This window comes from Macrotis lagotis, chromosome 1, assembly GCF_037893015.1.
Source record: "Macrotis lagotis isolate mMagLag1 chromosome 1, bilby.v1.9.chrom.fasta, whole genome shotgun sequence".
In the NCBI taxonomy this organism is placed as follows: domain Eukaryota; kingdom Metazoa; phylum Chordata; class Mammalia; order Peramelemorphia; family Peramelidae; genus Macrotis; species Macrotis lagotis.
In genome coordinates this window covers 618,745,447-618,770,595 of record NC_133658.1, presented here as the reverse complement: position 1 = coordinate 618,770,595, position 25,149 = coordinate 618,745,447, and the positions used below count along the sequence as shown (strand labels likewise).

The following is a 25,149-nucleotide window of genomic DNA, read 5'->3' as shown; positions in this document are numbered from 1 at the left end:
TTTCACATGTTAATAACATACATTTACAACTAAAATTGTAAATTATATTTCCTTCATTCTCCCCTAAATATTATTCACCTCAGTTTCCCAAGCTCTATGATGAAATGGCTTAAAAAAACTTAGTCTAGACTAAGTTCTACTATCAACATCACCCAAATAACTATTTCTAGTTATGTATAGTCTTTTTAAAAAAAATTTATTTATCTAAAACAATGGGATGACTTGTCCAAGGTCACACAGCTAGGTAATTATTAAGTGTCTGAGGCCAGATTTGAACTCAGGTCCTCCTAACTTTAGGGACCACTACTCTATCCACTGTGCCACCAGCTGCCCCCTATGTATAGTCTTAGGGAAAAAATTAATTAATTTAGCAAATGGAAGTAGGAAAAACTATTCGTTTTCAGAGATAAGAATAGGGATTGGATCTGTGATTTCATTAACAAAGAACTCACAAATGAGAAAATTTACTCTCTACTACTGCAGGCTGGCATTTTCTTTGGCTTAATTTTTTTTTTTTAGGTTTTTGCAAGGCAAATGGGGGTTAAGTGGCTTGCCCAAGGCCACACAGCTAGGTAATTATTAAGTGTTTGAGACTGGATTTGAACCCAGGTACTCCTGACTCCAGGGCCGGTGCTTTATCCACTGCGCCACCTAGCCACCCTGGCTTAATGTTTTAAAGAGTCACCTGGAACACTAAAAGATAAAGTGACTTGCCCAGATTCACACAATCAATATGTGTAGGACTTGAACACAACTGGCTCTGAGGTCAGCTATTTCTTTTTAAAAAGAGTCAAATCATTTTTTGAATTAATATTAACTTTTGTTTTATTTGGAATTAATAACATTCTATAAAAAAAGGAAAATAAGCTGGCTTGAAATATTTCTACATTTAGAGAATTAAAATAAAACATTAATTTTTTACAAATTGACAAAGTTCACAACAGTTTTAAATGAGATTATGGCCATAGAATGAAAACAATGTATAAGCCTTATTTAAAAAAAATGTCCTTAAGAAATAATTCTTGGATCTAACCAGGTTATTGTGCAACTTTATACTTCTTTAAAAGGTAGAAGTAATTGTACAAGTCTTCATACAAGAGGGATGATAGAAGTTGAACTCTGACAAATCCACTCTATCACTATCCTTTTCCTTCTGTTCCTACCCTTGTTCTTATTTTAACTTAAGATAATAAATCTGACCTATTTTTGTTACCTATAATATTAAATCATTTAAATCAAGAAAATGTAATATTAACACTACTACTACTGCTTATGAGTTTTTCATCAGGAATGTTGCTGTTTGTCTTTTGTTCCTGAAGATGACCACAACATCAGGGAGGTTAATCCATGACATACAACTGAAGTAAGGGAGCACTTGTCAAAGTCACCAGCTTCACTTTCTCCTCCAGAGTCACCTGGATCCAGGCCAGATATGGATCAGGATAGGAGATGGTCCTGGATACAGTGGAAGACCTGGGATTTTTTTAAAGTAAGGTTTGACTGAGACAAAGTCCATAAATAAATGAAGAAAGGCCTCTTGTAAAGTTCAAATGAAAAAAAAAATCAATCAAGGATGGGAAGATCCTCAGGGTTTCTGGTCAAAATAGAAACAAATGTGATTTACATTCACTCTGAGTCAATCAGGGTCCCTGATCTGAGGTTTGTCTTTCATTCTCAAAGAGGACCATTACAACAGGGAAGTGATGCCATGACAAGCACATGAACTGGGTTTGAGTGAGGGGGTGCTATGCTAAGTCACCAATATCACTTTCTCTTACAGAGCCATCTGGGTCCAATGGACAGCTATAAATTAGAGCAACTGGAGATGGCCCTGGATGCAAGGCAGTCAAGGTTAAGCGACTTGTCCACAATCACACAATGTGTCTGAGGTTGGATTCAAACTCCATGCTCCTGACCAAGGTCAGTGCTCTATCCACTTCACCACCTATCAATAGGGTCCAAACAATGACCAACTGGAGCTTGGTCTGAGAGCTATTGTTGGTCAATCTAGGAAAGAGAGAGAATGTGTGATTTGGAGGCTGTAAATCCCAAGATATCTAGTTAGGTAGGTGATCAAAATTTACATTTCATCAGGAATACTCTGATTAGGAGAGATCAACATATTTCCTTTGTTTCCTTCAGGGAAGAGTCACTTGGATCTCTTTAGAGAGGTGTTTTGTGCTTTCAGATATAGTAATTAAACCAGCCAAATAAAACTTAAACTTAGAAGCCTACTTAAGACTAGGAGTTCATATTCTCCCTTCTGTCTTGAGCCAATGCTAAGGCTGGAATAAAGCTAAGACAGATATCCTGACTCCATCTAAAGTTCTTCTCCTTCCTAGTCTTTCTTCCATCAAAGTAAGAAAATGAATAGTAAGATAATCAGTCAGCAATTTAAATCATACTGCCATGAAAATAATTAACTTGTGCCCCTCATATAAATTTATCACACTCTACTTTGTATTATATTTATTTGTGAGCATGTCTTATCTCCTCTATCAGACCATAAATTCACAGAGGAAGGGGCTGTGTCTTATTCATCTTTGTCTCCTCCAATAAGGAATTTCCTTCCTTATTGCCTTGCACATAAGTAAGTGCCTAATAAATGTCTGCTAAACTACATTTTGAAAGAACTGGTTTCTCCTGAAAGGGCAAAGTATTCTAAGAAATATTCTAAGAGTTCAGATTTATATTTGGTTCTACTTTCCCTATTTTGTTTGTTGCTGTTTTCCCTATATAAAAGTATTTTTCAAAATAAACTAGGTATAAGGCAGAAATATTTAAGGGAAATTCTGTTTTCTTAGAGCTATAATGAAATGGAAATCAGAGTTTCTGGTGAAAAGATCAGTGTCATTTACAAATCAATTCCACATAGTACATTCAAGTAGTAAATAACATCAGCAATGATCCAAAGACTGTAAGGGCCACTCTTCTGTTGACACTCATCCAGATCTAGGTTGGCATTGTTTCCTCATCTTTCTTTGATAAGCTTTCAAAACTTTTCTCTTCATTTATCATTTGTTTTCTTTACCACAAATTATCCCACCTTTTGAAAATTAGTTACTACACCTATTATACTTATGAAAACAAGTTAGCATGTTGAAAAAAGAAGAGGGACAAGATTTCTCTAAATTGTTCAGTTGGATATTTACAGCAAGGAGGAAACAACACAGATGAAAATGATAACTGCAACTTTTTTTAACCATCTCCTTTGCTACTAGTGTAAAAATGTTAATTTTCTTCATCAAAAATATTCTTTGCCTTCTCAGCAATCTCTTTAAGAAAAGCTGAGAAGGGGCAGCTAGGTGGTGCAGTAGATAGAGCACCAGCCCTGGAGTAAGGAGGACCTGAGTTCAAATCCAGTCTCAGACACTTAATATTTACCTGGCTGTGTGACCTTGAGCAAGTCACTTAACTTCATTGCCTTGCAAAAAAAAAAAAGATGAAGGTATTTTCTTTTTGTCTCTGAATACCTAGTTTTACACAATAGAAATTTAATGTATACTGAATTAAAAATTATAAAATCAGTTTTCCAGATATCCAACTAATTCATAAGCTTTTTGCAATTAGTATAAATTACTGAAATTTTATGACTAATATGAGAAACCACAAATAAAATTCCTTGATTTTCTACAAAGAGAATTACTATATAACATTAATGCTACTTCAAAGATTTACAAACAGATCTCATAATAAAGCTTTCAACAATTTCCTTAAGAGAAAATGAAATTCATTCATGAATATCATCATAATGGATTCTAAGTTGCTGTCCAAATTCTTTTGTTTTACTGGAATTTGTTAGCCATAATGCTTGAAACACATAAACCATAACCGAATGCTTAAAACAGCTTCATTTTTAACTAATTAAAATTTGAGCTGATTTACATTAATATTACATCAATATAAAATGATGAAAAAACAAGTATACTTATTAAAGCAATAAAAAACAGTAAATCTGATATAGATCTCTTATCAACCCTAACAAATATCCACAGTATAATCAGTTTATAAAGATGAACTGGGGAAACTATAAGATTTTAAAGTGTCTTTATTTACAAATAAACATCTAATTATTTCTTATATAATTTATGATTCAATTTAATTGTTTTAATTCTTTTTAAAGTAATAATCCTCACTAAAGCTTAAGTTTTTATACTTGTTAAATATACTAATAAATTTTTCATGCCTTATAACAGTAATTATCCACATGCAAAAATATGATTTATTAAATATAACACAAAAAGACTCACCACAAAGCAAAAGAAAAAGCTAATTTTTGCTACTTGAGTTGCAGTAAGTTTCCCTACAGTTTTCAGGATTGACTCTTGTTCTTTCACAGCAGGATATGACATTCGAGATAACTTGGCCTCCAATGCATGGCTTGATGGAAGCTGTCGGATCTCCATAATATTACTGAACCTTACACGAGATTTTTTGGGTGCTTAAATGAAAAGTATAGCACAAGATCATTAGACACTCCCTATCTACAAGAGAAAGTTTTTAAGAGGGAATTTACTAATAACATCTATTTCTGTCTCTGGTCAAGCCCCAAAAGTCAAAGAAAACACTATGACTGTATAATTACATATTCACTCAAAATAGTAAAAGCAATTACCTTTTTAAAAATTGGTCAGTTTCTTTACTATTTTCAAATTTTCTAAATATGAGGAATTCTTAAACTGATATTCAATCTACTGTACATATTAATAAAAGATTCATAAATACAATATAACATTACCATTTCCACATTTATAGAACCCTCTTTACTTAGATCAGAGACAGATGGTCATATTAGCAAGTTTATAGAATAATTTTCTCTAGCCTATTCCTTAAAGGTAATATTATAGAAAAAAATGTATGTATTTTCAAGAGACTGAAAACTAGAATGCTGCTCTACTGAATTAGTGACACCAGTAGAGAGCCACCCCAGAATTATTTTTTTGGCTTTCTAAGATCCTTTCTGTGTGATTTTGAAGATTTAGCCTAAGTAGATATTATAAGTAAATTCCATATGTGATAGTCTTAGAGATTTCTGATAATGCAACAAGGAATAATTATAGAAGTTAACAATCATGAAAATGCCTTACTTGACAAGACTCATGGTCCACTGAATCTAGTATATTACCTCCAACAAAAGTAATAAAACAGCTGATGTACTCCATTATGTCATTTTCAAAGGGTTGAAATGAATCCCCAAAAGTTATAAACAAATTTATCTAACAACTCTAAACCCTCCATGAATACATTTGCAAAAACAATGATGATAACCAGCATTTTATATAATTTTATGGTTTTCAAAGCATTTAATAAATGCTCACAAAACCCAGTGAGCTGGATACTACAACTCTCTCCATATTACAAGAGGAAGCAGAGAATTCAGAGTGTAAGTGGGGGTGAGGGGTGGAGCCAAGATGGCGACAAGAGCAGAACATCTCTTAGGCACTCTCTCATAAAACTCATAAACTAAGGACTCTAACTAAACTTTCGAGAGACAGAACCCACAGAGGGACCCAGTGAAAGGCTCTGCATCTTGGGGTTGGAGGGACAGCCCACCAGGGCAAAAGAATTTCAGCCTCCTGGAGGCAGCCCCAGGGTTCTGGGAGCCACAGCAGTGGCGGGGGGGGGGGGGGGGGGGGGGGGGGGAGTTTCCTAACCTATGTCCCAGGGAGCACCAGGCACAAATTGGGGGAACAGTGGGGGGGGGGACCTCTGCCAGAGCCAGCCCATGGAGCTCAGCCCTCAGGGCACGCAGCGAGCAGCGCAGCTGAGTTCCAGGAAACAGAAGCAGGCAGAGCTGGTAAGCAGGAGCCCCCAGGGCATGAGCCCATTGAGCTGAGGGAGGGGAGTGAAGAGAGAAAGACTGCCGAGCTCTGTCCTCTGCCCCAGGAACAGGACTCTGGGGCTCTGACCACATTCAGATCCTGATTGCAGTCTAGGCCCCCCCATAGAACAGCAGGCCCCCCCACCTCAGCCCCGTGGCTGAGGGGGGCGCTTATGGTCATTCACAGACCAGGAGGGAGGACAGAGCCTCACACACTGAGACCCTTGTGGGAGTGTCCCAAACGCTCAGGAAGCACCCCAAAACAGGCTCAGGCTGGGAAAATGAGCAAGCAGAGAAAAAAGAGGAACACCATTGAGAAATATTTTGCATGAGCCCAAGAAGGATCAAAATACTCAGTCTGAAGATGAGGAAGCACAAGCTCCTGCATCTAAAGACTCCAAGAAAAACAGAAATTGGGCTCAGGCTATGACAGAGCTCAAAAAACACTTTGAAAATCAAATGAGGGAGTTAGAAGGAAAAACTGGGAAAAGAAATGAGAGAGATGCAGGGAAAAACATGAAAATGAAGTCAGCAGCCTAGTCAAGGAAATCCAAAAACTGCTAAAGAAAATAGCATGCTAAAAACCAGCTTAGGTCAAATGGATAAAGCAGTTCAAAAAGTTATTGAGAAGAATGCTTTAAAAATCAAAATTGGCCAGATGGAAAAAGAGATAAGAAAACTCTCTGAGGAAAACAGAGTTTAAGTGACTTAACAGGATTATGAAGCTGGAAGTACCTTAAGACAAGATTCAAATTGAGGCCTTCCTAATTCCAAATCCAACAATCTATCTAGTGCAGCACTTAGTGGCAATAATTCATCTCTAACAATAACAATGCCATAAATTCAGTTCATGTGTGAAGTAGGGCTTTAATTTTTCTTAAGACTTCCTCTTTCTAACTTCAAGGAATGTTCCTAAATTTTAATTTTTTCCAAAATTCAGGTAAATAAGTTCAATTCTATCTTATCTGTTCTAATCTTAAACTTCAATCATGACCATCATGATTGATATAAATCCATTCTTTAATGATTTATTGTCAAGGTTCTTTATAAACTCTTCTCACTCCAAATCTAATCTCCCACTACTCCCTTTCATGCACATGCCATGCCTGCCAAATTTAACATGCCCCTTGTCAGCTTACTGTCTTCCCATTTTTTCTAATGTCACTGTCTATGCCTTGCTGGACCAAACCTCTGCCCAACCTACCACTGCTTCACTTAAATTCATCTTTTAAGACCTCCATCAAATAGATCTTTTTTCCATGGAACCACTCCTGATTATCCTAGGCAAAAGGTGTCTTTCTTCATGTTAAACTTTTGCAACATGGATCTAAACTTCTTACAAACATACTATTCTACTTTATATCACTTGTTTGTACTTATCCTATTTCTCTATTTAGGCTTTGTGGAAATAAAACATTTCATCCAATGTTGTATTCATCTTAACTCCTAGTAGAGTTTCTTATATATTAGGTACTTTGAGCAAATAAACTGATTATTCTTCCTGTGTCTTTCAGACTAATCTTAATCTTTTCAATCTCTCCTTTAAGCTCTCAAATCATTTTAATTGGCTTTTTCAAGACACATTTTTCTTTCTTGAGGTAAAGTAATCACAATTACTCAAAATGTTCCATAGTTTTATACAAATGTAAAAGAAATTTTCTATTTTGTTTCAAATATCTTAGGAATATTTGCTGTCTTGGTTTTTCTTGGATTGACAAATTAAAAGTATTTCTTTAGGAAATCTAAATTTTAGGAAATCTCATAGGTCTAACATAGTTTATAGCCATCAATCTGTGAATGCCATTTGCATTAGCATACTCGAAATGATTTAGTAATACTTATACAATGAAGTTCAGCTGACACTTTACTAATATGAAAAATCTCTCAAAATATTTCTGGATATCATTTCACTACCAGGAAGAATATTACCAGCAAATCTGGGATATTTCATTGTATAAGCTGTCTCTAAGATCATTTATAAAAGGTTAAAGAAGATAGGTATCACTATTAATCACTCCAAGGATACAGCATTAGCTATACTATTTATTGTAGGAAGTGTTCATTTATCTCTATTATTTAGGCTATTTCACTATTATGATTCCCAAAAGGACTATTTGGGCGGTAACAATCTTATACTGGGTTCCTCTTGCTTTCCTTCCAAATTTTAGACCCACTTCTTGGACGTCAGATATGTTGCATTTATGTGTGCACCACATGAAAAATACCTATTTCATCAAAGTCCTTTAAATATGAAAGGCCAAGCAATCCCAACAAACTACAATAAACAGTACACTTATAATACTGCCACACGGCAATGCTAAACCTGGTCTCCCTTTAAAACATTAAAGATCTTTAAGACTGTAGTAGAGTGGACCTTCATTAGGGTGAATTCAAAAGAAATTTACTCAAAACTGAATCCTCACATTCATATAGGTGTTTTTTTTTTAATTTTTAAATCATCCTGGTTGTGTAACTTCAACCTCTCTGGACAGTTTTATTTTTATCTCAGTAAAATGGGATCAGAATAAAAAAATTCTCTTATATCCATTCTAGTCCAAAAGACTATGACTGTACTCTAAGAGACACCCTAGAAGATATAGGTTCTATAAGCTATGACTTATTTAATTTATAATTTTGGAACTACCTTTTATCTGAAGCCTCTATACATACAATAATAGTAGTAGGAGGGAATAAGAGAAAAAATCTAAATGCTCTCTGTACTTTCTGAATTTTAATATATCTGGAAACACTAAGTCTGGATTCACATTAATATAAGGTGATACTATATGTAGCACTAGTTAGACATTATTTATACTTATTCCTTAAACGCACAAGTTATAACGATTCTTATACATAGTCTTAAAGGACTATGAACAAAAGGGATAGTAAAAGGAATGCTTTGTGTTCAAGAAGTAATGTTCAAATCAACTTTGCCTCTTTTTATGCCCTGAATAAACTATTAAGCATGATGCAGAAAGCAAAACTGTGCATATTAACTTGAGTTTCTATGTTGAGTTCCATTATTATTTCAGAGATGCATTTTCAAAAGAAACAAACTTGGTCTTTCCAAACCATAAAGATCACACATAAGAATGCCAACAATCAGGTCAAACAGAACTACACCTCTCTATAAACTGCTTATTTACACTAAATTCTCCATCAACTATAAAAAGAAAACACTCTACATATAATGTATATTAAAAGCACTTTAAAATAATTAATTCATTCCATTTCACAGGGGATTCCCAAAGGTTCCATGATTTGAATAATTTTTGCATTCTTTAATGCAATTATTCCAAATATATATAAAAAACACTCAATTACAGTGAATTATGCCACAAGATAGTGGGTGTCTCAGGCAAGTCTGATGAATGTAATAACTCTGAGTTCCACTTTTACAAAGAATCTCCGCAATTTGTTTGTTTACTTCTTTTAAATTTTATTTTAAATTAAAAAATTAACAGATATGAATGCTGGATCCTTACTACATTAAACATCTTTGCTGTAGAATATGGCTAAAGTAAGCTTGTTCTATAACAGCCATCCAAAATATCAATTTATATTTGAAAAGAACTGCATAAAATTATAGTCTAATCAATAAATCCTGTTACTTAAAAACACATTTTTTGCCACTGACAAAGTATCTATACTTTATGATAAAGGTAAGACATTGCCATTTCAACTTACTTTTTTCATTCTCACTATTTGTACTTTCAGGTTTTTCACTTGCCAAGTCATGAAATTTCACAGGAACATAAAGAGGTTCACTCTGATATGAAAAAAAAAACTGTAGTCAAACCAAAAATATCCCTTAAATTTAAGTAGGCAGCAACTGAATATGGTAATTATGAAAATGTCATTCACAAAAAGATTTAAGATGTAACTTTATATAAATTGAATTTAATAATTTTTTTAACTTTTGAAATATAAAAGAATGCAATGAAGTCATACAGATGCTATTAAGTGCAACAACAACAATTCAATTTAATTGATAATCTGGTAGAAAAGTTAGCATAATATATAAATAGATTACAGATAGATCACTTTCCATCTCATTTTCTACTTGTTAGCTTTTTCTTGAACAGGATGTCTCTTTTCTTTGCCAAATTGTTTCTCTCTTCTCTTAGGAAATAACTTAAAAATCTATCCTGTATCATCAAATTTTTTCAGATTAAAAAAAGTAACTCTATGATCATAAATCCTCAAGGCATTTTGGGATAATTGAAATAATTCCATTTCTTTAAGAATTATTTAGTGTTTCTATATATGTTTTGGCTCCTCAATTAAGACTAAGCTTCAGGGCAACTAGACAGCACAGTTGATAGAGCACCAGTCCTGGAGTCAGGAGTCCCTGACTTCAAATCTTATCTCAGACACTTAATAAGTGCCTGGCTGTGTGACCTTGGGCAAGTCACCAGCTGACTTAAATAAACAAAATTTTTTAAAAAAAGACTTAAGTTTTTTTAAAGGACAGACTATGTCTTCTATTTCTTCGACCATCCTCTAGAGCTGGGAAGTCAATGAACCTAGGTGGAAAAAAAAATTCTGACTTTATTTCAATTAAACTGGTTTCCTTGGTAAACTTTTGTATTTTATTTTTATGAACTTAAGTAAGTATTCTGAAAAGGGAGGTATAGATTTCACCAGCTTATCAAAGGAGTCCAAGAAACAAAAAAGGTTAAGAAAGCCTAAGACACTCAAATAATGCTGCTAAACACTCAATTGTTTTTAGTTACTCCATATATAAAATGATGTTTCAAAAAAAAATCCACAAAATTCATACTATGTAAAACTGGCTGGGATTGTATCTGAATTTCTGATTATGGAATTTGCTTTAGAAAAATTAACCCATATCTTTTATAGGTAAACTAATAGAATTGTATTAAATAAGAGTATGACTAGGTGACACAATGAGAACACTAGTCCTGAATTCAGAAGGATCTGAGTTCAATTATGACCTCAGACATTTGATGTTTGCTAGCTTGGTGAACCTGGGTTCATCAGTAACTCCTACTGCCTCCAAAAATAAAAAAACCATAAAAGACAAGTAATTAGCATCTTAACTATAAAACTTCATTCTCTTATATAAGTTATCTATATTGATTTATTGTAAGCCCCATAAAAATCAGATCCTGACTCATTATCTCTTTGACCTTCAGTGCCCTACCCCTAGTAGATGGCTCAAAAATGGATGATGATGACAATGATAATGATGATGACTGAAGGAAAAGAATATTTTTCTTCTATTTTGCAAAGGCAACAACACACTCCTGCTAGTTACATGTACTTTCTTTTTATCTCTACAGGATCCCCTATAAGATTTCCTTTATTTTAATTTTGAACTCCTATACCTTGAGGAGGAAAAAAATTTAAGGTGCACTCCTTGAAGACGCTATTAAAGTTAATAGGGGCGGAGCCAAGATGGTGACAAGAGAGTAACATCTCTTAGGTGCTCCCTCATAAAACTTATAAACTAAGGACTCTAACTAAATTTTTGAGAGACAGAACACCCACAGAAGGATCCAGTAAGGCAGTTCTCCTACTCAAGGTAACCTGGAAAAGAGCAGAAAGGCTCTGCTCCCTGTGGTTGGAGGGGTGGCCCGCCAGTGGGGTGACCCACCAGAGCAAAAGAGCTTCAGCCTCCCGGAGGCAGACCCAGGGCACTGGGAGCCCGGCTCACAGCAGCGGAGGAGTTTCCTGAGCTACGCCCTAGGGAGCACTGGGCACAACCTAGGGGCACAGCGGGGGACCTCTGCCAGAGAGAGCACATGAAACCCAGCCTTCAGGGCACACAGCAAGCTACATGGTCTTGTGGCAGCCCAGATCCAGGAAACAGAAGCAGGCAGAGCCAGTAAGCACGAGCCCCCAGGGCATGAGCCCATTGAACCTAGGGAGGGGAGTGAAAAGAGACTGCAGAGTTCTTCTGTCCTCTGCCCCTGGAACAGGACTCTGGGACTCTGACCACATTCAGATCCCGATCACAGTCTAGACCTCCCCATAAACAGCAGGCCCCCCCCCCCCTCAGCCCCGTGGCAGAGGGGGGCGCTTATGGTCATTCACAAACCAGGAGAGAGGACAGAGCCTCACACACTGAGACCCTTATGGGAGTGTCCCAAAAGCTCAGGATGTACCCCAAAACCAGGCTCAGGCGGGGAAATTGAGCAAGCAGAGAAACAAGAGGAACACCATTGAGAAATACATTATCTATGATCCCAAGAAGGATCAAAAATACTCAGTCTGAAGATGAGGAAGCACAAGCTCCTGCATCTAAAGACTCCAAGAAAAAACAGAAATTGGGCTCAGGCTATGACAGAGCTCAAAAAAGACTTTGAAAATCAAATGAGGGAGTTGGAAGAAAAACTGGGAAAAGAAAGGAGAGAGATGCAGGAAAAACATGAAAATGAAGTCAGCAGCTTAGTCAAGGAAATCCAAAAGAATGCTGAAGAAAACAGTATGCTGAAAACCAGCTTAGGTCAAATGGATAAAACAGTTCAAAAAATTATTGAGGAGAAGAATGCTTTAAAAAGCAGAATTGGCCAGATGGAAAAAAGAGATAAGAAAGCTCTCTGAGGAAAACAAATCCTTCAGACAAAGAATCGAACTCAGGGAGACTGATGAATTTACTAAAAATCAGGACTCAATACTTCAAAACCAAAAGAATGAAAAATTAGAAGAAAAATGTGAAACATCTCACTGAAAAAACAATTGCTATGGAAAACAGATTTAGGAAAGATAATTTAAAAATTATTGTAGAATACCTGAAAGTCAAGATCAGGAAAAAAGCCTTGACATCATTTTCAAAGAATTACTACAGGAAAATTGCCCTGATATCCTAGAAGCAGAGGGCAAAATAGAAATGGAGAGAATCCACTGATCCCCCCTGAGAAAGAGATCCCAAAAAACCAACCCCTAGGAATATTATAGCCAAGTTCCAGAACTCCCAAGTCAAAGAGAAAATATTACAAGCAGCCAGAAGGACATAATTCAAATATCATGGAGTTGCAGTCAGGATCACACAGGACTTGGCAGCAACTACATTGGGAGCTCGTAGGGCTTGGAATAGAATATACCGGAAGGCAAAAGAGCTTAGAATGCAACTGAGAATCAACTACCCAACAAGGCTGAATGTCCTCTTCCAGGGAAAAAGATGGACTTTCAATGAACCAGGGGAATTTCAAATATTCCTGTTGGAATAGCCAGAGCTGAAAAGAAGGTTCTTCAAATACAGGACTCAGGTGAAGCATGGAGATTGGAGGAGAGGGGGAAAATATGAGGGACTTAATGATGATGAACTGCATGTATTCCTGCATAGAAAAATGACACTGATAATACTCATATGAACCTTCTCAATTAACAGAGCAAGTAGAAGGAGCTTTTATAGATGAAGCACAGGAGAAAACTGAATTTGAAGATATATTATGGTGTAAAAATGGAGTCAATAGATAAAAGGGAAATGTAATGGGAGAAAGAAAAAGGAGAGGAGGAATAGGCTAAGATATTTCACATAATAAGATTTTTCTTTATTACAATGAGTTACTGCAATGATATGGAAGTGGGGAAGGCAAGGGTGGATGAGAGAATCTTCACTCTCATCAGAGGTAGCTAGGAAAGGAAACAGCATATATACTCAATGGGGTATAGACAGTGGAATAAGGAGAGAAGGGGGACAAGGGGAAGGGGTGGGGATGTGAATGATGGAGGAGAGGATAGACCATGGGGAGAGAGAGTGGTCAGATATAACACATTTTCTTTTTTACTTCTTGCAAGGGGCTGGGATTAGATGGCCTGTCCAGGACCATAGGGCCAGGTGGATGCTGGGCCTAAGGGGTGGTAGCGGGGCTCAGGGCCTCTTGGCCCCAGGGCCAGGGATCTGTCTGCTGCACCACTCAGCTACCCTACAGCAGAGTCAGAGTGAAAGGAGAGAGAAAATATAATACATGGTAGTGGAGAAATATGGAAGGAGGGAGTTGTGATCAGCAACAGCAACGGTGGTAAAATATGGAGTAAATTTTACACTGGACTTATCATAAAGAATGTGACCCACCCGCGACAGAGTTGTTGGTGTTAGAACAAAGACTAAAGCATATTTATTATTATTATTATTATTATTATTATTATTATTATTATTACTTGAGAGGGATATAGGGCAAATGGGGCTGGGTGGCCTGCCTGGGGCCACATAGCAGGGTGATCATTGAGTGTCTGAGGCTGGATTTGGACCCAGGTGCTCCTAGCTCAAGGAGCCCAACCGCCCCTACTATTATGACTATTTTATTTTATTTTGGGTCTTTTTTTTTCCTTCTTTTTTTGGTTTTTGCAGGGCAGTGGGTTTGGGGTGACTTGCAGGTCACACAGCTGGGTGATTGTTGGGTGTACGGGGCCAGATATGGGCTCAGGTGCTCCTGGCTCCAGGGCTGGTGCTCCATCCACTGCGCCACCTGGCCATACCTACAATTATTACTATTATTTTTTTTATTTTAATTTTTTCCCTCTCCCCTTTACTTTATCACTCAAGGAAGTCTTTATTTTTTTGGGAGAGGGGGTATTTTGTTTACTCTTAAACAAGAATATTTTATTAATGTATGAAAAACATTATTTGTACAAAATGAGAATAAACATTAAATTAAAAAAAAAATTTAACAGGATTGCCTCTCCCTGAGGCATACAAAAGGCTTCAACATTATGAAAACTCTGGAAAACCCAACACTGGGAATTCCAAGGAGATGTCAGACTATATATACAGGGAAACAGATACAAGATGGGTTAGGTAGAATTCCTGGGAAATTAACAGTTTTGCCCCCCCTTTCCATACAGAGGAATCTATGACAAAGATGGTGAAAGAATAGTTGTATAGGTGACCAATATGTGAACTCTAACAGCCTTAGTTTATTGGGAAAGAATAAAAAAGTCACAGACACTGTGGTTTCTACCCACAAGGGCTTAAAGGAAAATTGGTTATCGTAGGAGTTAACGGATGGGTGGACAAACATAACCACCCTCACTATAGGTTGTCAAGGGAGTGTATCGAAAAACATTACATTTACAAAAACAAGAAATGTTCCATTAAATGAATTGCTTAATTAATAATTTTAAATGAATTAATAATTTTACAATGCAGTAACAAACTAGGTAGCAAAAGGTTGAGGTCATCATGGCCTGAGCAGGGACAAAAATTAGCTACATGATTGATATTCAAACTTGTAACCACTACATGATCAAACTTGTAACCACATGAATTATATGATTGATAAGGAAAATTGTACACTTTTGTAACCAAGGAAATGATCTTAGCTTGCTTGCTTGATGCATACATGATTCCAAGACTATAAAAATAAAATTTGAGTAGCTGTCAACCTGTTCCTGCCTTTAAAAAAAAAATAAAGTTAATAAAAGGGTTAATCAAAACCTGCCTCTATCCCTTCTTGATGGTTCAGTCCCACAGATCCATTTCTGATGCATGAGCTTTGAAAATATCAGATATATAAAAAAGTAACAAAAATAATACCAAGGTAGAATTAATAAATCGGGGAGGGGGGGAGGGGAATTAGAAGAAAAGCTTTTTTGTGAAAGTGAGTTTAGCTTTGAAGGACACTAGAACATATAAGTGAAGAGGTAGCACACCCCATTCTTGCAAAGACATGAAGGCAGAAAAGGAAATGTCATGTATGGGAAAAAAAAGCTAGCCAGCAGTTTAACTACATGAAGACAAGAAATATGAAATCAAGTTAGAAAGGCAGTTGAGAACCAGAAGGATGTTCAGTTCCAGGCTGAGCATTTTATTGAAGTACTTTCAATAAGAGAAGGTCACATGGCCAAATCTTTATCTTAAGCATGTCATAGAAGCTGTTTTGAGGAAGGATTGCATTAGGCAGACAGCAGAGACAAGGATACCAAGGAAGAGGTATGTTAAAACTTCATGAGTAGAGAGAAAATAAGAGCTGGTATTTATATATCATTTTATTTTTTACAATGTGCTTTACATATATTATCTCATTTTATCCTCAACACCATTTTGAGAGGAAGGTACCATTATTATCCCCACAAAGCTAGGAAGCATCTGAGGTAGGATTTGAATTCAGATCTTCCTAATTCTAGTTAAGTTAGGTACTACCAGGGCAGCTGGGTATCACAGTGGATAGAGCACTGGCCCTGTAGTCAGGAGGAATGAGTTCAAATCTGGCTTCAGACACTTAATAATTACCTAGCTGTGTGATCTTGGGCAACTCACTTAACCCCACTGTCTTGCAAAAACCAAAGGAAATTTAAAAAAAAGTTACATACTACCTACTCTAACTTCCTCCAAAAAACAAAAATGGATGAAAAAGTCTAACAGCTACTTCTTTCTAATATCACTCTTTGTTTCTCTTTCCTTCTCTCTTCTTTCTCTTTTTAACTACCATTTCTCCAATAATTTGAAGTTTTGGTACCAAAAAGACATGGAGTTGATGGGACTGCTTTTTAGTCAATGAGAGTGGTCTTTGTCTATAGTCAATAAATTAACCAAATAGTGTTTTCTTTAATCTTATATATCTTTAGGGGAGGCTAGGTGGCGCTGTGGATAAAGCACCGGCCCTGAAGTCAGGAGGACCTGGGTTCAAATCCGGTCTCAGACACTTAATTACCTAGCTGTGTGGCCTTGGGTAAGCCACTTAACCCCATTTGCCTTACAAAAAAAAAAAAAATATATATATATATATATATATATATATATAAAATTTTATATATCTTTGAGTCTTTTTGCTTATGTCCAGTCTACCACTTTTACTGGATAGATGTTGCTGGACATGTGAAAATCAAATAATTTAGGCATTGTTATTTTATATTATATATAAATGGAATACTAGGCAAGTTCACATTCATTAAAGGTAAAAACTTCTATTCATCAGCAATTAACCATTTTATAAAAATCTTACCACTTGTTAGTATTTTGTTATAATTAAAGCAAATACCAAAGGAGAATTTTTAAATGTAATAGAGTCGTTAATAACAGCTCTAGACTCTGCAAATCAGGCAAAACTTACCAAAGAACTATTCATGGTATTATCTGTAGTACAAGCAGCAAAGTAACCCTCAGCGTCTGCAAACTAAATAGGGGGAAATTAGCCTAAAATTCAGTTAAGTTCAATCACAATCAAAATCTATCGTGAATTTAACAAGTACAGAGGAAAAATCTATTCTTAATTCACTACTCTATGATAGCCAGGGAACATGTCAAAGTGTCTTAAGAATCACACCAATCTAAGACAATCACTTGGAATGAACAACATCATTAAAATATTTCACTCTCTTCCTCCCACTTCCTATTTGACATAAACTAAAGAATATTATATTCTACTAGATTTAAATTATTAGAAAATTTCACTTTTAAAAAGTTATAAAAATATATATACTTCAATGCTAATCTAGGAAATCTAAAAATATCCCATGTGTGACATTCAAGTTCCAGATCTTCCAATAATTTCTAGTCATACATTTTGTTCATAAAAATAAAACTGTTTTATGTTATTATCAAAGTCAAATGTTAATGAAAATTATGCAAAAGTGAGAAAAAAGTATCAAATTACTCTCTAGAAGTCAATAATGTTAACCTATACCTCAAAGGCAGAGAATTAACAAAGCATTTCTGACAAAATTTAGGGGATGTCTGAAGATGTCTTCTGAAGAATCACACAAGTTAGAAATAACTATTCTATTCAAAATTAATTAAAATGGAAAAATTAAGATCAACTATCAGACTATTCATTCTCATTCCCCCATTTCAATCTCATTCAATTCCCCCATTCTATCTCATTCCCCCATTTCAATTCCACAAAGAAGGAATACTATTCTATTTCTTTCTGTGCCATCTGTGTTAAATGGATAATTTGATTTGTTGAACAACTGAAATTTTGTTTGTAACATTTTGTAACATTTAATTTTTTCTCTTAATAATAAAATATCAAATCATTTTGCACTAATTGTCAACTTCTTTTTTTTCTTTCTTTTAAGATTAAGTCTTCCCATCTGGCCTAAGTCAGAACTACAGATCTGAATCCTCAAGAGCATAATCTCACTACTGATGAGCTTAGCAGCTTCTGTCTATTCCATTGCCAGCCTAGGTCGATCACCCCACCTTAAAAAAACCTAATGCCCCTCCAACTCTGTGGGCACACAATTTAATGTCCAACACTGCAGACACCCAATAGACATAGCCCACTGAAGTTCAGAACTTTGGACCACAGAATACCTTTTGACTCACAGCTGTAGCTGTGGATTCAAGGTACATATGCTCCACAATAGCTGGCTACAAAGTCAACTTCTGACTAGTTAATTAGTCTGCTAACTTCTGAAGCTATTGGCTGCTTCTTGGTTTTCTTTCTTTCTTCCCTCTACATTTGTTTTTTGACTATTTCACTAGAATTTAACAACTCTCAAAAATATGGGAACAGGAAAAGAGATAATTTCAAATATGACAATTTTGTTCATTATTAACATTTAATTAGCTTAACACTATAAAAACTACTGGTTATAAGCAGGATTTGTTGGATTTTTTTTTTTTACTTCTATGCCACCTCTACACACCTAATACTACTGGTAATTAAGATGTGGCTGCCTTACAGAAATTTAAACATCTCTAAACTCTGATAAAATATGTACTCTATCTTCCTCCCAAACTTAGAAATTATGAAACTTACAAAAGCAGCATGTCTTCCACGAAATCCTCGTGTGCACTGTTGCCTCCATGGCTTCCAAATTATAAAACCCAAGAGGTATAAAACAAACATTGATGTTTTTGCAAAAGTGCTGAAGAATGGCTTATTATACTGAGTAAAAACATACTGTAGGAGAAAAAAGTTATACAGACTATTATCAAATCACTAATCTGATTGCTAGTCTTTTATTATTGGGGGGATCACATTCCCCATTCTTACCCCCCCCAAAAAAAAATCTTTTTAAGTACTCTAATTAAGCTCTAGGATGGCATGGATAAAGCTAACCAAGAAATTATTGAATAGCTATCACATTACATATACTATGTTTTACAATTTAACTAAATGCTAGTTGTTAGTCATAGTTATATATACAAGTATATAAAAGGTTGAACCTTGACTACATTAAGATTGAGTTATTTCTAAAGAAAAAACTGTCATTTTCATAAAAAGTGCTATTAACCAAATAAGTTCAAATAATAATTAAGGAGAGAAAAAATAACACTCTAGAGTTCTTATTGAACTCATTACCCCAGTTCAATGCATAAACCTTTACTAGAAAGCAAGCAATTAATTACATAATTGAGAGTATTCATGCTCTTCTCAACTATCAACAGACACAAGATAATTGGGGGATAGGAAGAAATATCAATGGACATATTTGAAAAGTTAAAACAGTAATTTTGTTTAGGTATCCATTGTTTCTTAAATTCAATCTATAATCATTGGATAAAAGCTGCTTTGCATCCAAGATATGTTATACTAGGAAAAGCACACTTGAGATATACTTACCAATATAAAGAAACAGTTTCAGATATTTGGAAAAATATATACTAATATATCATATTTCTAGCTTAAAATAAGACCCATTCATATTATCTTAATCAAGTTTTCCCTTTAAAGTTAGTCTAAAAATTAATACTACATCAAGAGAAAATGAAAAAATTCCACAATAATTTTAGGACTATCCTTATGTTTGCTCTTTTATTGTACATTAAGTTTTTTTTAAATAAAATTACTCTTTGAAAACTTTAAATACTTACAGAAGTAAGTTCTGAGGAAGCAACCCATATAACATCCACAAGTAGAAGAATAACAATTCCAAGAGCCATTCGCCTCCGCTGAGTAAAAGCACTGCTCTGGGAATTCATTCGGTTCATGATAAATACCCACACCATTTGCAGTCTATTAAAATAAATACAGACCATATTAAAAGACATATGTAGGAAAATAACCACATAAAAATAAGCAATTTAGCAGCATAGAAATATCTGATAGTTGTTACCGAATATAAATGCAAATCATGAAGCAAATAAAGGGCCTTGAACTGACCTCCCTTTAAAGGCCTTTTTCAGGTCTTGGAAAGAAAAGCTTGAAAACTTTGCAAAACTGAAACTATTACAGGCTGAAGAATTCAAATCACCTGAAAACAACAAAAAGAAAAGCTAAGGCTTTTGAGCAAAAATTAAAAAGACTTACTAAAGAAAAACAATTTAAAAGTTTGGCTTCCACCATTTATCAATTGGAAAATGACTTGTACTCAAGATCACTGAAGTTGGTGCTGCTCAAAATTGCCAACACAAAAAAATAAGTTATTTACATCTCATCTTCTCCTTCAAATATACCTGTGAGAGAATTCCAAGGATAAAAAATAAGTCAATCAAGTATTTATTCAAACTCACTTATTTCTCAAGCACTGTGCTAGATTCTGGGTATCTAGGTACATGCAATTCATCTAAATTCCTTTTTTATAAACTTTAAAAATAGTGGTTATAAATCAAGACTTGACTCAATCAAAGATGGGTAACTCATAAAACAAAAACACTGTCATACTGCATATAGATTTTAATGAACATCTGTTGAATTGATTTATATTCCCTAGCTAATATGTTCCCTATTTATAACAACATAGTTAATACCCTAGAATACACCTTCACTGAAGCTACACCTAGTCCCCAATTCAGTCAACAGGCATTTATTAATGCCCTCACCAGAAAAACAACAACTCCTACTTTCAAGAAGTTCAGTCATAGTTGCAAACAATTATGGAAGTGGGAATAAATCACATCTTCAGATACTTATGACTCTGAGTAAGTTGTTTAATAACTTCAATCTCTGCTGTTTATCTGTAAAATGGGGATAATAACAATGGCTAGCTACCTAGGTGGCTCAGTGAATGAAATACCCAGTCTATGCCTGAGTTCAAAACTTGTCTCAGAACAGGAGGTAGTTACTAAGTATATGGAAAGTCCCTTACTTTTTCCCTGGCTGTTTCTACAACTGTAAAATGAGGGAAACACCTCATTTATGGGATCAAATGAAACCTTATTTACAATTTGTTGATATTATTGTCCTCCTCACCTCGTATTGGCCTCTGACACAGCTTTCTTGGGCACACTTGAACATAGAGGTCTTCCTATACAGTTCCTATCCACGGAGCCACTGTAGCTCCTGAATAAGCCAATATTTATAGTGTCAGATCTTAAAGGGCTCTAGACAGAGTTTCCCAAAAATCTAAGAAAAACTTAAAAGCACTCTATTGGGGCTGTGTGTCAATGTTTCCTTTTATATTTATGTTACCAAACATAACTACATACAAATACATGTCATATTGTTCATAGTTATTCATACTAATATATAGTTGTTCATATATAGTTTCATATATAGTTATTCATATTCATATAGGTGTTCATGTCCATATATAGCTATTCATATTCATATATTCATATTCATATACAGTTATTCTTGTTCATATAGTTATTCATATTCACATACTGTTGCTCATATATAATTATTCATAGTCACATATAGTGAATTCACATATATTCATATACATGTATAGTTATTTTATATAGTTATTCATATTCCCATATATAGTTGTTCATATTTGTGGTTATTCATATTCATATACAGTTATTTATATATTTGTATAGTTATTCATACATGTGTATAGCTATTCATGTTCATATATTGTTATTTACATAGTTATTCATATATAGTATTCATATTCATATATAGTTATTCATAGTTATTCACATTCATGTATGGTTATTAATATAATTATTCATATGTATGACTATGAATAGTTATTCATACTCATATATAGTCATTTTACTTATTCGTCTATAGTTATTCATATTCATATGTAATTGTTCATAGTCATTCATATTCATATATAGTTATTCATATTCATGTTACAGTTATTCATTCACATATAGTTGTTCATATTCATAGTTATTAATATGGTTATTTATATTCATATAGTTATTCATGTTAATATATAGTTGTTCATATAGTTATTCATATTCACATAGTTGTTCATGTCCATATATAGTTATTCTTGTTCATATATATTCAGATTCATATATTGTTATTCACATTCATACATAGTTATTCATATTCATATATAGTTTTTCTTGTTCATATACAGTTATTCACATTCATATATAGTTATTCATATTCATATACAGTTGTTCATATTCATATATATTTATTCGTGTCATTTAGTTATTCATATATAGTTGTTCATATTTATATAGTTATTCTTGTTCCTACAGTTATTCATATTCATATGTAGTTATTCTTGTTCATGTATAGTTATTCATATTCACAGAGTTGTTCATATATAGTTATCCACATTCATATATAATTGTCATATATAGTTATTCAGATTCATATATACAGCTATTCTTGTTCATATATAGTTATCCACATTCATATATAATTGTCATATATAGTTATTCAGATTCATATATACAGCTATTCTTGTTCATATATAGTTATCCACATTCATATATAATTGTCATATATAGTTATTCAGATTCATATATACAGCTATTCTTGTTCGTATATAGTTATCCACATTCATATATAGTTGTCATATTCACATAGTTCTTCATTGATATGTAGTTATTCGCATAAGCGGTGGCCAGAGGGCCGAGGTGGGAGTCGAGCACGGTCCCAGGCAGTGCCTACCTGCAGGCCCGGGGCAGGCGGGTCACCTGACTCCACCTGCCTCTGCCCCCTAACCTGCAGGAGGAGGATCCCAGGCGCACCTACTCTCCAGGCGTGTGGTCCAGGATCAGGTGACTTGGGCCTGTGCACGGCGCGCTTCCTGCCTAAAACCCGAGTTGTGCTCTTCTCTTTCCCCCAGCCTAGGACTCCAGCTTCCCAGGGCGGCTCCGGAGCCCCCGGCCCAAGGCCACAAGCCCCGCCCCTCCCCTCCCGGGGGAGCCTGGGCCGGGCCCCCGACCCGGGCAGTGCCGGCGGGAAGCGGGCGCGCAGGCAGCGCTGAGGCGGGGCCGTGGGGGCGGGGCGGGGCCGTGGGGGCGGGGCGGGGCTCGGGGCGGGGCCCGGGGCGGGGCGGGGCCGGGGCGCGCCCGGCGGAACTTCCCACGCACCGGCCCGGTCCGGCCGGGTCCCCCCGCCCCGCCCCTCGGAGTCACAAGGAGCCTCCATTCACCTCCCGGCGCGGGGGCCGGGGGCCGGGGGCCGGGGGCGCGGGGGCCGGGGGCGCGGGGGCTTTCAGCGCTGGGTTGGGTTTTTTAGGCGAATCGGAGGCAGCCATCCGGGGAGGAGCCGCCCCCCCCCCCCCGCCGCGGGCGTCGCCCCCACCTGCGGCGCTGCCCCCTCCCCTCCCCTCCCCCTACCTGCACGTCCTGCGGCGCGATGGCGTCGTGGCGACACCATGAGCGGCCCCGGCCGGGCCGCGCCCCCCGCGCCGCCGCTCCGCCGGCCTCGGGGCCTCACTGAGCCCGCGCGCTCGGCATCTCTCTGGGAGCAGAGGCGGGCCCCAGGCCCCGCTGAAACCCGTGGGGGCTCCCATGGGACGGCGATCCGGGCCGCGTCTCTCCTCGGGAGCCCGAGAGGAGGGCGGGGCCGGGCGGGGAGGCTGCGGCTCCGGCCCCGCCCGCGGACGGCGCGGCGTCACCCGCGGCCTCTGCTCAGGCGCCGGGCTCGGCCGGCCCCGCCTCCTGCCCTGCTGGGCGGGGCCTGGGGAGGGGGAGGGGCGCCGGGGCTCGGCCGGCCCCGCCTCCTGCCCTGCTAGGCGGGGCCTGGGGGGGAGGGGCGCCGGGCTCGGCCGACCCGCCTCCTGCTGGGCGGGGCCTGGGGGAGGGAGGGGCGCCGGGCTCGGCCGGCCCCGCCTCCTGCTGGGCGGGGCCTGGGGCGGTGCGGGCGGAGGGGAGGGGGAGGGGTGCCGGGGCTCGGCCCGGGAAAGCCGCAGCAGATGGAGTTATTTATCAGCCACGAACACTGGGTAACCCTGCGAGGGCGGGGCGGCCAGGTGGCGCCGGGATGGAGCCCCGGCCCTGGAGCCCGGAGGATCTGAGTGCAAATGGGACCTCGGACACTCCATGATGACCCGGCCGCGTGGCCTTGGCAAGCCACTTAACCCCACTGCCTTGCAAAAACCTAAAAAACCTGCAAGCAAAAGGGTTGATTGAATCGATGAATGAATGACCTCTTCGCTTCCATGTAAACCCTTACACTGGTTTGGGACCAAAGAGACAAATGCAGAACCAGCCTCAGCCTCCCACCAGCCGGGCAAGTCGCCCTGTTTGCTCCAGTTTCTTCAACCGTAAAATGAGCTGGAGAAGGAAATGACAAACTGTTCCAATCTTTGCCAAGAAAACCCAAAATAGGGTCAAGAAGAGTTGGGACAGTAGTGCAGTAGCTAGAGCACCGGCCTGGAGTCAGGAGGGCCTGAGTTCAAATGCAGCCTAGCTGTGTGACCTTGGATGGGTCACTCTTTTTGGTTTTTTTGCTAGGCAGTGGGGCTAAGTGACTTTCCCAAGGCCACGCAGCTAGGTAATTATTAAGTGTCTGAGGCCGGATTTCAACTCAGGTACTCCTGACTGCAGGCCCAGTGCTCTATCTACTGTGCCACCTAGCCACCCCTGGGTGAGTCACTCCTAACCCCATTGCCTTAAAATAAATTCAAAAAAAAAAGTTGGGACTGAAAAACAATTTGAATTGAATGCTTCCAGCTTTTGGCAGCGTCAAGAGTGAGCCCAAAGCTCATTTAAAGGCTACAAAGGGAAATGATGTAGCTGATTTTAGCAGAAAGAGGATAGAACTAAGGTTCTTAACCTAAATTCCAATGTACCCCTTAAACTGGGTCTTTGAACTTGATTAAGAAAAAACTACATCTTTATTTAATCTAATCTTTAGTTTAAACTTAGCCTTTTCTTCATTTCTTTAAAAGTCTTGAGAAATATTACTATACATGTAGGTCAATTCCTGGTTCTAAGAATAGGATGTATTTCCTTTCATTCCAGACAAATCACCTTTCCAGCTATAGAACAGTGATTCTGCTATAGCTAAAAGTAAAAAAGACTTGTCTTTTTTTTAAACTAGCTATTTAGGGAGAGTCTGCTAATAGAGCCAAAATAATTTATTTAGCTCAAGTAGGTTGCATAATTTCACTGCTCCATGGTCATGGGATACCTCCTTTGCTAACTGACTCTCACAAAATCAGGCTATCATGCTGTTAACAGGTCATAAGGAGTCTAGTCAGAAAATCTGGATAGATGAGTAAATACTTCATTACTAGGGGGTGGAGGGATACACAATCTGGTAATAGTGTATCAGCTGAATTGAACGGTGGTTTAAGACTGAGAAACAGGTCCAGAAACATTA

General features: G+C 37.4%; 1 protein-coding gene across 4 annotated transcripts in view; it reads right to left on the bottom strand.

Annotated features, from left to right (window-relative positions):
* Positions 1 to 23,268, bottom strand: part of SLC35F5 (solute carrier family 35 member F5) — a 54,472-nt gene extending 31,204 nt beyond the window's left edge. Inside the window, exons 1-7 of one of the 4 annotated variants that reach the window (XM_074215019.1) lie at positions 23,160 to 23,268; positions 19,843 to 19,933; positions 19,554 to 19,695; positions 18,496 to 18,639; positions 16,843 to 16,905; positions 9,509 to 9,590; positions 4,251 to 4,441 (exon numbers count right to left, since the gene is read on the bottom strand). In XM_074215019.1, coding sequence (XP_074071120.1) covers positions 4,251 to 4,441; positions 9,509 to 9,590; positions 16,843 to 16,905; positions 18,496 to 18,639; positions 19,554 to 19,695; positions 19,843 to 19,933; positions 23,160 to 23,199 — 753 coding nt within the window. In that variant the 5' untranslated portion in view covers positions 23,200 to 23,268. Of the gene's footprint in view, positions 1 to 4,250; positions 4,442 to 9,508; positions 9,591 to 16,842; positions 16,906 to 18,495; positions 18,640 to 19,553; positions 19,696 to 19,795; positions 19,955 to 19,989; positions 22,453 to 22,485; positions 22,648 to 23,159 lie in introns of those variants that run through there. The other 3 variants (XM_074215020.1, XM_074215022.1, XM_074215021.1) reach the window with 3 other exon arrangements.
* Between the last annotated feature and the right edge of the window lie 1,881 nt (positions 23,269 to 25,149).